We start from the raw sequence: 16,399 nt of genomic DNA, 5'->3' as shown, positions 1-16,399 counted from the left end.
TTAATGCTTATACTTAATGGGTCAGTACTAGGACGTGTCCATTAAATACCCTAAAAAAGGGGGGGTACAAAGGTGACGCCTTGAAATCTCAGCCCCTCTCCAGTGTAAATTTATCTTTGCCCCTAGGGTATTTAACGGACACTTCCTTATTCTGGAGTCCATTTAGCGCTCTTTATACTTTTACTTATTTAGTTGGCATACATACATACTATTTATTTGGTCCTTACACAGATTGTGTACATGGGATGAGTTCCAAATAAAATTAAAATAGTTTCACATGCGATGAAGGACTACAACGTTAATGTGCTTCGTAACTCAGTGATTTTGGCGATAAATTTTGCTATTATTTTTTAAAGTTTTTTCGGTGGATTAATGAGGAGGAGGAAGAGGTCATTTCCTGACATTCGATTAACATTAATGTTTGTTGCCATTTGTATGTTTGTGAAAAGTTCGCAGACCAGGCGCGTACACAGGGGGGGGGGGGGGGGGTAATTCCCCCATCTTGGCGGCCAAAAAGTGGGTCATTTCTTATTAAGAAATATACAAACACTATGCTTTTTCCATATGATGCCTATGACTGCGCACCCTCCCCCCCTCAGCCAATCCTGGGTACGCGCATGCCCACAATTCAGAAAAATGAAATATTGCTTATTACCATATTTCCTTACATCTCAACTCTAGTCATTCGGTTTTATATAAAAGAACTTTGTATGCTATCAGTGTTCTCCTCAGGATTTCCCTCGACATAGCCTATGTTTAAAGCCTTTATAAAAATGAGAATTTACAACTAGCAAAAAGAAGATACATCGATAGGTGGATGGTCTTCTAGACACGTTTAAAGGTGATAAGATGGGCCATAGTTCATTTACGAATATTGAGTGTGAAAAAAGAACAACAACAGCAAAAGAACAAACAACATACACCATACGAAAAGAGAGAAGTGTGTTGGAGATTATCATTATCTCCCCTAAAACTGTCTGGTATTCGATACAGTCAATTTGTTACTAGGCAAATTCAATCTGGTACTTACGTATTTTTCTCTCACCCCTTGGGATGTCGAACAAAGATAGACCACCATCAGAATCCATAAAGTTACCAACTCCCGACCCGACCGCGCGAGAACGCGCATCGTCGGAGAAAATCAGCAACTTGTCCGCCTTAGTACTTCTCCAATATCCAGCAGACACAAAAGGATTACTCAGTTAGTCCATTTGTAAAGCAATCAGCTACCCTCCTACTGTACATTTCCTTATCCATCGACTTAGGCCGTCGATTCTTTTTGCCAAAAATAGAGTCTTGCACAATAATTTATGAGTTTTTATCAAAAACTGACCCTTGAAAATGCTTGTTATTTCGTCTTGATTAATTGGATGTTGAATTAGGTGAGAATCAAGAAGTTGTTTGACCGTTGTAAAGTAAACGGACCTAGTTTGCTCATTCTTCCGTTATACGGGTAAAAGTATCTAATTTAAAGCATCACTAATTTTGGCACATCTCTACCTTCCGGGATCGTGCAAAAAAATCCCCTAGGAAGATCATGAGACACGACCAAAGTTACTCCTAAAACTCACCTCTACTGGTTTCTGCTCAGCCAATAAAATTGTTTATTTTCCAATTGGTTTCAATCCTTGGAATTCATATGGTGACTTTCACATACCATATTTTATATATTTATTTTTATTTTTCTCTCTTCGACATGCTTGAAATCCCTTGGTGAATCAAGGTGTTCCGTGTTGTTAATTAACGTCATACAAACAGCCAATCAGAAGCACGGAGAAGCGCTAACTTGCAGGTGGCTATTTAAGTGTAGTTCATTGAACAAACTTAAATATTTACCCTTCCTTTCAAGCTGACCATATACTGTTGTTAGTTCATTGTTCTTTGGGTTTGGCTTGTCGTTATAAAAGACACTAGTGAATATCGTCGTTTGGTTTGTTTCCATTTATTTCTTATGTATACATTTTCAAATACAGGGCTAGGATGTCTAAAAAATTAGAAATAGGAAAGATTGATATTTTTCTAATCTAAAATTCTTAGTTAATCTGTTTGACTGTTCGTGAGGTCATCGAGGGTTGGAAAGATTTTTGTGTTCTTTTGCCATTTGGTTTCAAGGTAGCCAAGTCAAAAATTGTGTCTACAAATGAGTAAACGAAGAATTGGGTAAAAAAGGAGACAAGTGATAATACAGTGCAGACTACTTTATTAAGAAATTTTCACATAACAATCAGTGACATGCCATCACAATTGTTTCAAAGCTCTTCTACCCGACTGTGCAAATGTTTTTAAAAGTGCCCCAATAATTTTCTTCAAAATAAAGAAAAAGGACATGTTCATTTCTGCAGTGGGAAATAACTCCGCTGCAAAGAATCGTTCTGAAATGGATTTATTCAAAATTATGATATACATGGCAAAATTATTCGATTCGATTGGCTGAGAGTAGTGTAGTTTTCAGGCAATTCAGTGCAGGAAAAAGTTAAGTGCTGCAGCACGCTGTGGCCAACGACTGTGTTCTTTCCGACTGTAATTTGTTAAAGATCATTCAATCGATTGAAATTTATCGATATACAATGTAAAAACCAATCAGAAATAGACATTTAGTCTGACGAAAAAGCCATATTGGCAACAAATGTGTCTGCTTCAATAAAATTTTCCCATGTATAATATAAAAAGGTAATCATACAATTTCTCATTCAATTTGAAAATCATTTCCACCCGTGAGTTTTTCTCGTGCAAGTAATTTCCAAATTGAACTCGAAACCGTATGATTACCTTAATACATGCAAAACTGGATTTTCCGCTAAATGTCGCTAAAATATCTATTTTTAATGTTAATGTAAGTAATATCTGTCCCAACTTAGCAGTTTCAGGGGCGTAGCCAGGGGGGTGGCCTAGTGGGCCCGGCACCTCGCCTCGTGCGACCTTAAGTTGGAATTCTATTGAGGAAAAAAGGTATTCGCTGTATTCGCTATATAAAGGGTGTACAAAACGTGTGTTTACTACAAAACTTGATTTCTTCGAGCTAGTCCAACATAGAGGTTGCACAGTTTACTTCCCGAGTAAACCTCGACCGTCATTAGAACAAATAAGGGAAGGGTCATTGATTATCAGGGTAGGGGGAGGGCTGCTAATTATTCTGGCTAAAAAAAATTTCGACCTTCCCCAAATCTGAAGCGAGAAAATGGTGACCCTCCCCCATAACAAAAAGATATAAAAAGTGTACTGGCTACTTTATTCAAATGATACTCGTGTTGTCTAGTCTCTGGGATGCTCTACGTACGGCACGTTCTTCCAGGCGCACTAGCAATATCTATAACCGCAAAAGAGCAATCTTCACGACGACGTGCTGAACAAACAATGAAAGACGATTTGGCCAAAGTATTGTGTGTGTGAGGGTAAGTGGGGACTGACTTAGGTGTGCCCATGAAGGGGCGGCGGCACTGTCCAAGCCAGGAGAAGTGTTGATTTTGAGCACATATGTTGAGGGCTGTAAATACTATTGTGTATGGGGTCTGTGGGTATGCTACCCTGTGATTTTTTTTTGCCATTTTAATCATTTGAAATGCTTATTACTTTTAAAACCTAAATAGAAAACAGCATCATTAGCTCCTCCCAAACTGAAATCTTATTTACATATCTTTTTATACCACTAATCTGTAAAGTTAGTGGGGGTGGGGGAACTTTGACATGAATGGAATTTGTAAATTCAGTGCTGGAAATTGACAAAACCAAAACTGCAAAAGATAAAAAGAATTGGAAGCCACACTCTAGGGGACAATAATCTTCAGCGCAGCCAATCGCAAGTCATGAAAGTGCAAACAGAAGGTACATCACATTCATTTATCTGTTTTGTTGGGGGTCTGGGGTATTTCCCAGAAAATATCTAATTTCCAGACTCTTAAGAGGCTCGAAAATTGATCAGAATACCTGTTCAAAAAAAAGGCCCTCCCCTTGATTATGTATTAAAATTTGAGGCCCTCCCCAAAATCTGAGTTAAAAAATGGCAACCCTCCCCTCAAACATAGCAGCCCTCCCCCGTTAATAATAACCCTTTCCTAATCTATTAGAATCCACACTATTGAATATACCGTCCGCTCTAAATAATCAGTCACATCCTCAAAGGAACACACTGCTTTTACAAATTTTTTCGCGATTAGGAGATCGGACATTATTATGTAATCGACCGGAAGTAAACTGGTTACATTGCTGCTTCAACTTAGCAGGCAGAAACTTGAAAATAAAAGAGTCAGAGTTCTAAGATTTGAAGCAAGTAGTAGCTTAGCTACTACTCATGACGACGTATTAGCCAATCAGGGCGCGCGTACATTAGTAACAATGTGATAAATTCTGATCAATATTCAAGAGCGCCGATGAAAAAAAACCGGTCGATCAAGAACTACCCTTTTCAAACAAAATATGCTTAATCGACGTTCCTTGGACCATTTTCTCTTTATTTCTTTCTAAGCCCTACACTCATGAGTTTATTCGGAAGGGCAATATGACCATTTTCATTGAAAGCGACCCCGGCAAAAGAGGTTTTAGCAGCTGCTAACCGATAGTAATTGGATGATCTATCACCAGACCAATTATTGCATCTTTTATAAGTATTTTCAATGAAACCACTGACAAAGAACCCCTTCAGAAATGTGTCATCGCAAAGCAGCAGTTGATATAAGTATGAAGTCGAAGCTACCCCATTGCCTTCCCATAATCCATTGGCATCCGCGTAATCTGTATCGTTTGTGTAGCTGGATTTGACCTTCAAGGCCAGGTCACCTTGTCGTTTAAACCACGCATGGTCAGCGCCGTTGGTGAAAACGATTTCGTTAAACTGTAACGAAAGGAGACACGGAGTGTCAAGGCCGGTCATGCCAGTGAGAATTCTTTCACGTCGTTAGACATACTGAAATTTCAAGCTATCAACACCAATTATAACTACAACTCCAGCACGTCCGGCCTTAAGCGCCAAAAAAAAAAAAAAAAAATTCGGCACTTACGAATCACTTTTTGTCTGAAGGGGCTTATTTTCATTGAAATAGTTTATTTTTTCCTCTGACGTCTGATATTTGGCATGTGATCCACCTCGTGTTACTCACCTCCAACGGGTTACAGTTGGTCCGATATCCATCCGTGCCGTACGGGTGTGCAGGATTTGTCACTTCCGTCTACTGTTTGGCACGTGATAACCTCGTGTTACTCACCTCCAACGGGTTACAATTGGTCCGATATCCATCCATGCCGTACGGGTGTGCAGGATCGTACGTCACTTCCCTTCTTGGGTCCGCCTTGTCGTCGCTTGTGTAACACATGGTCCAGCCACCGCCCTCTGACGTCATATCGCAGTATGCTAAATATGCGTCGTCATGACTACCGTCATTTGGGTCAATTTTGTACACGCCGCTTGGTAGGTAGGGGAACCTGGTATGGAGGTCTTGGCAATCAGTCGCGAATACTAGTGTTGCAGATATAAAGAAAATTATTTCAAAAGAACAACTGGGGGACTTGCGAGAGATCACGTGAATTTTTAAGGGCCGGACTCGCGCGCGCTCTGGATTTCAGCGGCAAAATAACAACAGCACTTAGCCAGAAAGTTTTCCTTTTTCAGAAAGGGTTCATTTTCATTAAACATTTTGTTTTTTCATTGTTCTTTGGCGAGACGGGCGCAGTCAAAGTGTTTATTTTGGTTTGAATTTGCTACCCAAAAGATCACGTGATCGTTAGCAAAAGTCCCCTATTGTCCACGAGGTCCTGACATGAGTTGTTCATCTTAAGTATGTGCCCATAGCATGCTTTAACCCTAGGGTGACCAATACATGCTTTTGTTCTTTCCCCCCCCCCCTAAAATATTGGTGATCGCTACCCCGAGCACGTGGTTCTCTAGTGACCATGTGGTATACTATTGCATCACCTTTAGAAAGTCACATGATATCAACACACCCATTCCATGTGATTTTCGAGTGAAAATGCCTGCAAGAATGCACGTGACCAACCCAACTATTCATGTGACTTTCACGTGACTTTCACGTGATCCAAGCATGCTCTGACCTCACCTTCAGCGATGCACGTGGTTCCATTACCCATGTAGCCATCCTTACAGATGCATCTGTACTCATCCGGTCCGTCTCCGGACTCACAAGTCGCGTTACCCACACAAGGGTTGCTACAACATCCAATCTAATAATAAAAAAAATCAATATCAGACAGTAATCTTGTTTAAAAAAACTGTTGTTTTTCTAACGTCTCGGTCATTTCCTTATTAGGAATTGCATAACATATTTGGGAGCCCGCTTCAAGCACCTTCTCGCTTTTTATCGCTCTAGAGCTTTGTAAGTCGAGAATCCCCACGTAAAATTGCAGAAATTCGTGTTTACTACGATTTTAACGTTTTAGAATATCACAGGTAGGTCTCCCACGACCTCGCCCAGGCTCTTTTAGAGCATTTAGAAAAACAACAGCCCTTGATTTATTTGATATGAATAATAATAATAAAAAAAAAAAACAGAGAAAAAAGAAACAAAGAAAACACATGAAACAATTTGAGTATCCGCAGTAGCTGAGGTTCGATGGGTGGCCAGGAAGATAAGATGTTAAAGTTAACTTCCTGTCATTTGTTTTATTTGTCCCCTTTTCTCTTCGGGGTGGCCCCATCCTCGTCTAACCCTTTACCATCTATCACCAGAGTTCTTTTAAGAACAAAACATGTCTTTCAACCGGCTCTTACTAGCAGACGCAGCGCAAAGTGCGATCAACTGTGAGACATTTGTCAACGGTAAGGTCATAAGGGAAGGTCGTAAGTTGGAAATGTAAGACTGAGGGGCCCATATTTTGCGTGCGTAACCCAGGTGTGAGCGCACAAAGGTGATATACAGTAATTTCTTGCGATCATTCTCTACTACTGCGCAATGCCTGCAAAGGCAGGCAGGCAGGCAGGCAGGCAGGCAGGCAGGCAGGCAGGCAGGCAGGCAGGCAGGCAGGCAGGCAGGCAGGCAGGCAGGCAGGCAGGCAGGCAGGCAGGCAGGCAGGCAGGCAGGCAGGCAGGCAGGCAGGCAGGCAGGCAGGCAGGCAGGCAGGCAGGCAGGCAGGCAGGCAGGCAGGCAGGCAGGCAGGCAGGCAGGCAGGCAGGCAGGCAGGCAGGCAGGCAGGCAGGCAGGCAGGCAGGCAGGCAGGCAGGCAGTTTTTATTGGGGTCTTATACAAAAAAGTACATTGACTGGGAATCCCAATAAATTATAACTATATATGACCACTACACAACACAATAATTATTTTGAGTCATGTTGAGATAATACAGAATAATAAGAGAATAATAATAGGGGAATAATAAATTTTTAGCTTTTTTTGGTTTGCTTTTAACATATTTAACTACTATCGATTCCAGGGTATAAATGCTATTGATGGTGCTGTGACCTTTTCTGAAACCACATTGTTCCGGTTTTAATATTTCATTATCTATCAAATAGTTGTATAAACGGGTGTTAAGAATTGATGTAAAAACTTTACTCAGTGAGGATAGTAATGTAATCGCGCGAAAATTTTCAACATTTGCCGGATCATCTTTTTTGTAAACTGGCACCAAAAGCCCATGGCTCCAGGATAGTGGAAATTTGCTAGACTGTAAGATTTTATTGAATAGAACACATAGTGGATTTAACAAGATATCCTTGTTTAGTTTTAAAACTTCATTCAGAAGATTGTCGCTTCCTGGAGATTTGTTATTTTGAATTTGCTTTACTGCCGATTCTATTTCCGCTTTGGAAATTGAAAAATCTAACGGTCCTTTCTCCTCATTTGAGTTTCTAGTGTTAGGCTCGGTACATTCTGATGAGGCCAGCGGTCCGTGGAGATTTTTAAGTGCTAAGAAATCCTGTATCTTGGAAGGGTCGATTTCGCGGTTTTGCTTTTTTGAGAAGATGAACAGCTTTCGCAGAGCCTTCCAGACGGCCTTCGAATCCTTAAAATCGATGTTTAAAAGCTTGTCATTAAAGTAGGATTTCTTTTTCACTCTACATCTTTTTCTGAAATTGCGTTTTTTTTAATGTAATGTATTTCTTAGTTGAACATTGTTTGGTTTGTAACTGATTTGCCGGCCGAGTGATTTCAATTCATCTTTTTTCAACTCACACTTCCGGTCGAACCATTCATTTCTTTTGTTATTTGCTTTACTTTTGCCCTTTGTTCGAAGACCTGCTTCTATAGACTTCTGTAGACCCCCTGCACCGCCCCCCCCCCCCCCCCCCCCCCGCGTACGGCGCTCCGGCGCCTTACTCACACTTGCGTCGTAGTAGTTCCCGTCAGTCATATTCACCAGGGAACCGGGTGCTTCCGCGGCGGATTTGCTGTTTAATTCGCACATGTATGATTGCTGGTCTTGTTTCTTGGAATTAAAGGAGGCACATCGCTCATTGGATAAACAGTTCATGGAACAATGGGTGGGATTGGTGACGTTGTGCGATGCAATCACGTGATCAACAAGGACACGATCTACAATATAAGAGACGGACCATTAGAAATTTGATGTTGGGTGAGCAGACTTAAATTGTACGGAAAAAAATATTCGGGATATCGGAGAAAAACATAACTTGCACACTAACGAGTTGGCTCCCCCCATAAATATCGTTCTCAGATCCTTTTCTAACACAGAGCGCCAAATTATATCCCCTTCCGATGACAAGCCCTCGAGTATAAAGTCCACCAGAAAAGTGATTATGATAGGACATCAGCGGTCATTTTCTTACATAGCATGAAACCACGAGGAAGCATCCATTTTCAATTGGTTATATTGGCAAAGTGCCTTTGCGATTTGGTAAATGACAAATAAAACCTTAATTCAACATGCTCATTTAGAGATTTCTTAAAAAAAATGTCTTCCAATATTGCAGGTGTGGCTGACAAGCAAATGTCTTCCAATATTGCAGGTGTGGCTGACAAGCGCCCTTTAATAGTATAATTTTGGGAGCACGCAATTACTAAATTGCCCCTGAAATCCAAAAGACCTAATGTTGTGTTAGAGACGCAATCATGCCGTTTTTTTCAACGGCTCAGATAATTCAATCGTGAATCGTTTTCTTGCAAAACTGTAACAAAAAAAAAAAACAATAACAAAGCTTGATAAGGTTTCCTCTCTGCTGTTTTAGGTTTTCTAGTAGCCACCCGAAGTGATAAGCGAACTAGATATTCAAGAATATCAGGGAATACGGTTTTGACAATAATCACCTCTGTGCCTCAGCTTGAATAGACCAGTTTGTTTCCATTCACAATGCTCTTGCCCCAAAGATGCAACCGCTGACACCAGTAGCATTGCACAATAAACAAATGCTCGCCACATTTTCCTGAGTAAGAAAAGCATATTTTAGTATTTCTACGACTCTTTTGGACGTAAGAATCAAATCGTGAAATGAGGATCAATAGCAGTTTTTGCGGTGCTGCTTGTGTGTCAATATGAGATGCTGTACCTAAATCAACGCTTGATATCATAAAGTTTAGACAGTTTTAGATTTCATAAGAGCTAACGATGCACGCTTTAAAAAAAAAAAATACTGGCTAACGCTCCTTTCATCTATACTGCTATAACTAGTACCACACGTACGTACCACACTGCTCTATACTAGGTCCCTATTTATAAACGATATCTATTTGTCTCTAAAAGATAGCACTAATATACTTTATGCTTACAAATAACGAAATAGAAAACAATAAGGGACTAGAAAAAAATAAAGTCCCTTTATAAGATTTTTAGCTGAGATTTTTTATTTACTTAAAATTTCAGTAAATTGTCAGCCTAAAGTACTCTTAATCACTATTGTGATTAAAATCTAGGCTGATTTTTTTTGTCGCATTTCAGTTCGTAAGTATAGACCACGGGCTATAGGATAATTTGACTCCGAAATGAAGTCTTGTCTTGGTTTCGCTCTTACAGCTAACTCTGTTCCTACGAGTTTGCGACCTTTCAAACGACGGGCTGTGTAACCGCCGCCTCCATCTGGTAAATGAGTAACTCGATCTCTAATGGAAAAAACGCGCCGCTGTTGGTCGAGCGCGTCGTTTGAAAGGTCGAAAGCTTCGTAGGGACAAAAGTGGACCTAATTTTTCTATTTCTGTCTATTGAGACCGGAAATGGACTTTCATTAGATGGGGGTGGGGGAAGGGGGAGAATTCGAACCCCCTGGGTACGGGCCTGTACTTCTAGTCTGTTACGAGGCTCATGGTCATTTTAAATGCTCATGATTTCTCGACTTGGAATCATTTTGTACAGTCAGGTAAAACCCTTGAATTATATAGAACCATTTAAGCCTTTCAATAAAATTTTCCCAATATTGTTTGTTATGTTTAGCGTATAGTTTTTCTTTTCCTTCTTGATATTGTATGAAATAAATTTCGAGACTGTTTTTATAGTTAATGTCAATGTCAAAAATTGGCAAAAGGCGTTTTTTAGGCTTTTTTAGTTTTCGGAAATATCGCTTATAGAGCAGTTACCCATAGCCTCCCTTGCAGGCGTTTTTAGGCAGGTCGTCGCTCCCTGCGAGCGACGCCTGCGAGGGAGGCTAAGTTACCTTTTGCATCTTTTTACCCTCTTTCTATCGTCTTCGCTCGAGTACGTTTGCTTCCGGTCTCCGCGTCGCCCTGGGTCCCCGAGGATGGGATAGCTGAGAATTATTTCGCGCTCTACAAAATTTGTGGCGCACTACATTGTTTTTGGTAGTGGCTAAAACTAGAAAACATTTCGCACGCCAGTCACACAAAGAATCCATTTCCATCGACGAATTCAAGCAAGTAACCAATATATTTTATATCAGATATCGTCAATAACATGTCAGACTTCATTCGTAGATTGTTAATATTTTGAAGTTGCCATGCGAATAAAATCGCTGTATTTTCAACGATAGATAATAGCCAAGGGTGATCGACATTCTTTAACGATCGGGTTTTCAGAGAAGAGAAATAGTAATACAACAAGAGGCAAGTACAAACGGATTTCGCTGAATTGTGATGCACCGCGGTAATCCTAGATACTAATCTCTCAGATAATAATCAGATACTAATCAGATACTAAATACGGGGGTACTTCATAAAATAAAAAAATAAATAAAATAAAAAAAAAACCTATTTACCGAGTAAAATCAGCTGGAATCGATGGAAAGGCAATATAATGATGGTTACATTATTTACTGCAACTTCTGTCATCTTTGTGGATCCTAGACTAATGTCTGATTAGAATATTTTGTCTGGTTTCTGGTTTAGGCGCTTGCAAGTTTCTATGCAATACACAAGGAAATAGCTATAAAATTTCTAAAACGTTTCTATATACCGATATAGCGCTAAGTCGCGCCTGGAAGTCACGCTAGCTACACCAACTGCAGTACTAGTTGCGCTACATCGCAACAATCACGAGAGTTAAATATAAACTGGACTCGAATTGACCGGAATATAATCAAATCATTCGAAAGAAGGGGATTTTTTCTTTCTTTCTTTTGAGATCTGCATCAGTTTCTAGACCAGTAACTGATCTGTTCAAACAAAAACAAAACAAAAACTAACTTTTTAGTATCTTAGTATCTGTTACCTATTACACGCCCTTTGTTTCAAAATTGTCAACATACTCTTTGTAAGATAAGAAACTGCGTTAATTATTTGTGCTTGTTTTGAAAGTAGCTTGTCTGATTTTGAAGCAGTTTTTGCATTTTTAAGAGACCGCACCTGAGTTTGAACATTCTCTTGGTTTGAAGCAATTAGCGCTTGTTCTAGAGAGCCGTATACTAAGTTTGAAGCAATTTATATTTTTGAAGAAATGCTAGACCGAGTTTGTTCAGTTTTGAAGAATTGCATGACTGCGTTTGAATCAATGGTGCATGTTTTGAAGATAGAGAAGGTAGCGACTGAGTCCGCGGAGCAGCGCGTGTATTTTTGAAGAGAGCGCGACAGCGTTTGTAAGAACTAGTGCTTGTTTTGAAGAGCGCGTGACTGAGTTTGAAACAGTTTGTGTCCTATGCGGTCCAATTAAGTTGTTAGTTTGTCAACAAAAAATTACAATGCTAGGAGAGCTTTTTTAGTCCTTTACTTGCCGATTCGCATCTCGACGTTCGATTGTTTATATAGTTTGTATTTGAGCTGAGAAGGTCCAAACACATTGCCCCCACTAATTGATCGAATTACGATTTTGTACTTTTCTAGATTATTTACATTCACAACACACATTGTATAACAGTGCAATTAAATGTGATGGGTATTTTAGTTTTGAGTACGAAAAAAAAGGTGAGATTTGACATGTTGTTCAAAGTTTCGAACCATAACACGACACAAATAGTATGACTCTAATTGTAGTCCCTACAATTTTAAGCAAAGCTGCGATAGTCTAGTGGTCCGATCGTATGTCTATCAATGCGAAATATTTGCGAAGCGCAGGTTCAACCAGCCTTGACATTTTTTTTCTTTCCCCTTTTCACTTTCACTTTAAAATTACTAAACATATTTTCTTATGATAAAATTCACAAAAGACACAGTCAGAACAATTTTTTTATGAACGATTTTCGGATAGACTTGAAATTTAACATAATCGTCAGTTACGCAGGCTAGTTGGCACCTAGACTCATGTACCCTTTGGGTATCTAGTTTTTATTAAGTTGTATTATACTATATGTATGTGTAGGATCGCCTTTTGAATATTTCATCCTAGTGATGACTGAAATAGAAATTAAGACTGATTTCTCGTACAAAATCTAGTTTTGTGATTAGAACAGAAGTAGACTGGAACAATTTGGCCCAAGACGAATATGTGCACGCTTTCGAGGCTCTACTAAGCGCTATGTAAAAATAGCTAGGCTGCTCTATGAATTTTTATGGTTATTTAAGTGAAGTGAAACTTCTGGAATAGAAGAAAAACCGAAACCAGTTTTCTTTCTACAAAATGTTTAAAATACGACAGACATTTCGAGAAATCCTTCGGCATGAAATAATATGAAACGACGTCAATTTTTACGGAAGAAAACGGTTTTAGAACCACCACTTCATATATAATTCATCGCCTTACACAATGCAAGCTATATGACATACCTCGCTTGACTTGACTGGATTTCCATGTATTTTGTTCTAACTTGTTACATCACTTTCTTGCCATGTTCTTTATGGCTATTTTCGGAGAAATGGACCGAGTATAAAATGCTTATTTTTGATATTTAAAAAGTTTAGGGCAAAAATACACAGACTTTTCTGCAAAATAAATTGAAAAAAGGAAGGAAAATTTGAGCTCAAAATAACTTCAAGCGAGGGAGACCTGGGCACAACGTCTTAAGGTCTCTCAAAGATGCCGATAGAAGCAAATCAAACTCGAATAATTTCGCGATATTTCTTGACACTATTAGCGATTTCTCTAAAAAATACAAGCTACAAGCTACAAGCTACACATTTGATCCCATGATTTTTTCGGAAGCTCAGGTTGTTATTTAACTAGCTCTTGCGGTACTGGATACCGATGAACGTCTGCTCTATGTATCTATGTACGTTACACAAATAGAGAGTGGAATGTTGAACACGAGGGCGTAGTACTTTCTCCCGGCTAAAACTTAAGGTATTGTTCGTATTCATTAAAATCTCTCGAATAAAAGGGGATGTAGTACTTTCTTCCGGTTAAAATATCACTGAAAGTCTTTTGCGTACTCACTTAAATCTCGAGGAAGATGAAAACCAAAGGGAAGCCACCACTTGATTCAACTGCCTTGCAACTCTTTTTAATTATTTATGATCGACCAGAGAATATTTGAAGAGAAAACAAAGAGAAATGCAAAGAATGTAAAACAGTTATCAGTTTTGCCTTCACGGCCATCTGGTGTAGAAGAAAACCTGAAAAACAGTTTTAGAAAAATGTTAAAAAAAAGAGATATTCTTGACATGAAAAGCTTCAATTTAGGGCGAAAAACGGTTTTAGAACCACAATTTGTCTATTATACATCACATTACACAATACGAAATGCAAAACATCACAATACACAATGCAGGTTATATTTGCCACATACCTTGACTTTTCTTAACTCCATCTCCATGGATTTTGGTCTAACCAAGTGACTATGATGTGAGAAAACCACAGGTAGCCCAAGCATAATGTTAGTGGTCTAAGGCTTCTAATATATATAAACTTCACATCATCAAGGACATCACAGGCTAACCACGCGATGAGTTTCGTGCAATTTTATTGATATTTTTTATTATAAATTTTGAAGTATAAAAACCCCTATATCAGAAGCCCTTTCTTTCTATAGTACATTGCAGTCCACTAACCTTATACTTGCGTTACCTGTAACTTGACCGGGTTTTCTAATCAAACTCTTTTCGGTAGATAATATTCATCTAGTTGCCCTTACAAAAATACGACGTAGAAATTATTCAGAAAAATGCTTAATTGAAGTTGTGCTAAAATATATTTTTCGGCAGAATCTAAAAGGAATACGTAACTTTGTGTGCACACTAACTAAATAATGTTATAAAGTCTTTATAACGTAACCAGTAGACTGAAAAAAAATAAAGTTTACTCTCTATCGATGTCTGTTGATTTTTTAATTTGGGGTAGCCTGTGGTGAAAATACTAGAGAGGGCGCGGAAGTGGGTGTAGTATGCAAACGCTTTTTCCCGCCGAAGTTTTGTTCACTGAACAGGGCAGCTCAAAGGAGGGTATGGCTTTCGATAATGGGACGTTATCGGAAAACACCAGGGCCATGTATCTGGGGTTTAACGCCGTCACAGGCCCCGGTATCCGGGAAAGTAACGCAAATTTCACACCACATGAATGTTAATTTCCCCGCTCTGTCCCGGGGGTCGGGGTGCCGTGGTTTCAATTAACTGGTGCATAACTGTAAACTTTTTTCTGGCACGAAAACCCCGAAAACACGGGTTCGCATAACCCGGCCGCCATCTTGGATAATGCGAACTTTTTGTGCCGGAAAAACTAACAAAGCCTACAGGTAGGCTAATTTTTTTTTATTGTTTTAAAATTCACCGGATGGTTCTAAGACGAAAGAATAGCGACAATTAAAAATGGTTGTTCTAAATCTGCGGTTGTTTTTCATTGACATTCATTGGCAGCTCGTATTGATTGCATTGAGTCGACTAGGAGTTCAGCGCCATCCTTTTGTCGAACCGAAGCATAAAACAAATCGATTAGTTGTTTTCTTACCGTTGAAAATCCTCATTCCATATCTGGTTGCCTTTGTTGTTGTTTTCGTTGGTAGCACTATTTAAGTTCGTTGAATGCTGCTAACTTCGGCAAATCGCGTTTAAGCCGCCATTTTCTTTTTCCCGTGCATTTCGAAACACACCGTCCATCATTAATAGACAATTAATAGCTCGGTCAATCAGTTAGGATTTTTTTTTCTCTTGCTATTGGGCAAGGATTTTTATGTACAGGGGTGGAATATTTTGTTGTTGCATTTGTGGTGCACGATTTTTTTTTCTTGTAAAATTGGCCTGCAGGAACTTTTTTAAAGTGGTCAGTTCCTTAGAAGGACTGCACTAATGTCGTAACACAGAAACAACATGAAGTCAATGCGCACATCTCGAAAAACCAGGTAATGCCGGGGTCAACACTACTACGTTTACATTCAAAATAAACAAACATTTCTTCTTTCCAGTCAGAAACATTCCGGAAAATTTTTTGTGGCACAAAGAAAAATTTTCCTTTGACCTGCTTAAAACCCTTATTTATAAAAACCGTGACCTCTTCTCAGCGTAACAAAGTTTGCTTTCCAAATTTTGTGCAGACGTGATGTTCCGCATCTCGGCTTATTATTATCTCTAATTTTCATGTTATGTTTTGGTAACGTGCTTTATAAAGATATTTCCTCTTTCACTTTCGTGTCGTCATCCTATTGTTGAAGAGCCACGATATCCCTTTATAGGGAAATTAATACCCTGCCATTCAAATAATTTCCCTCTAAGATATATCGCAATTTTGCTATTGCAAAAACAGTGATATAGTCAACCATCTGCTCAAATCATTATTTTTGCTGACATTTACGATTTACAGCAACTTTGCGCGATTTGCGGCACTGGACGTTTTACAAGCGCAACTCAACCAACCATCCATCAAAGATGTTATACACTACTAAGGATTGAGTAAGGGAAAGTTCATTTATTATTCCGAGGGGAGGGGGGGAGCGTGAGGATTTTGACACAAGTAAGGGATAAAATTACCTGACCTCCCCTTCAGGAGAGGAACACAATTTTTCATGCCCCTCCTTACGCTCCCATATTTTGCCCCCCTCCCCCCCCACAAAAAAAAAAAAAAAAAAAAAAAAAACGAAAAAAAGGAGCAAAAAAGGAGCGGCAAAAAGGAACGCAATCAAGAGATTAGCTGCAAGCTGGACGGAAAATGAAGGGGAAGGAATTGGCTGAAATCGTAAATTCAGAAAAAGTGGAGG

At 39.3% G+C, this 16,399-nt stretch overlaps 2 protein-coding genes across 8 annotated transcripts in view; both read right to left on the bottom strand.

The window, feature by feature from the left end:
• The window catches only part of LOC5519386 (A disintegrin and metalloproteinase with thrombospondin motifs 6), a 29,244-nt gene extending 27,533 nt beyond the window's left edge, over positions 1 to 1,711 (bottom strand). For 3 of the 7 annotated variants that reach the window (XM_032364236.2, XM_032364241.2, XM_032364242.2), the window contains exons 1-2: positions 1,572 to 1,711; positions 1,031 to 1,167 (exon numbers count right to left, since the gene is read on the bottom strand). In XM_032364236.2, the coding sequence (XP_032220127.2) occupies positions 1,031 to 1,129 (99 nt within the window). In that variant the 5' untranslated portion in view covers positions 1,130 to 1,167; positions 1,572 to 1,711. Of the gene's footprint in view, positions 1 to 1,030; positions 1,457 to 1,571 lie in introns of those variants that run through there. The other 4 variants (XM_032364239.2, XM_032364238.2, XM_048731449.1 and 1 more) reach the window with 4 other exon arrangements.
• A 472-nt stretch (positions 1,712 to 2,183) lies between these two features.
• Positions 2,184 to 16,242, bottom strand: LOC5519358. The gene is made up of 6 exons (XM_032364244.2): positions 13,651 to 16,242; positions 9,210 to 9,325; positions 8,266 to 8,477; positions 6,048 to 6,171; positions 5,199 to 5,449; positions 2,184 to 4,828 (listed from the first exon to the last, which is right to left on the bottom strand). The coding sequence occupies exons 2-6, from the start codon at positions 9,319 to 9,321 to the stop codon at positions 4,448 to 4,450; spliced, it is 1,080 nt and encodes a 359-aa protein (XP_032220135.1). The 5' UTR covers positions 9,322 to 9,325; positions 13,651 to 16,242; the 3' UTR covers positions 2,184 to 4,447.
• Between the last annotated feature and the right edge of the window lie 157 nt (positions 16,243 to 16,399).

This window comes from Nematostella vectensis, chromosome 8 (genome assembly GCF_932526225.1).
Source record: "Nematostella vectensis chromosome 8, jaNemVect1.1, whole genome shotgun sequence".
In the NCBI taxonomy this organism is placed as follows: Eukaryota; Metazoa; Cnidaria; class Anthozoa; order Actiniaria; family Edwardsiidae; genus Nematostella; species Nematostella vectensis.
This window is presented reverse-complemented; position numbering and strand designations above follow the sequence as displayed.

What these genes read in the sequence shown, in the direction of transcription:
- LOC5519358 (XM_032364244.2), bottom strand. Translation starts at nt 9,321, where the DNA reads ATGTGGCGAGCATTTGTTTATTGTGCAATGCTACTGGTGTCAGCGGTT. An exon ending in GGAACTACTACGACGCAAGT is followed by an intron (nt 6,172 to 8,265) that starts GTGAGTAAGGCG and finishes TTTTATTATTAG; the next exon opens with ATTGGATGTTGTAGCAACCC. An exon ending in AACCACGTGCATCGCTGAAG is followed by an intron (nt 5,450 to 6,047) that starts GTGAGGTCAGAG and finishes CTGCAACACTAG; the next exon opens with TATTCGCGACTGATTGCCAA.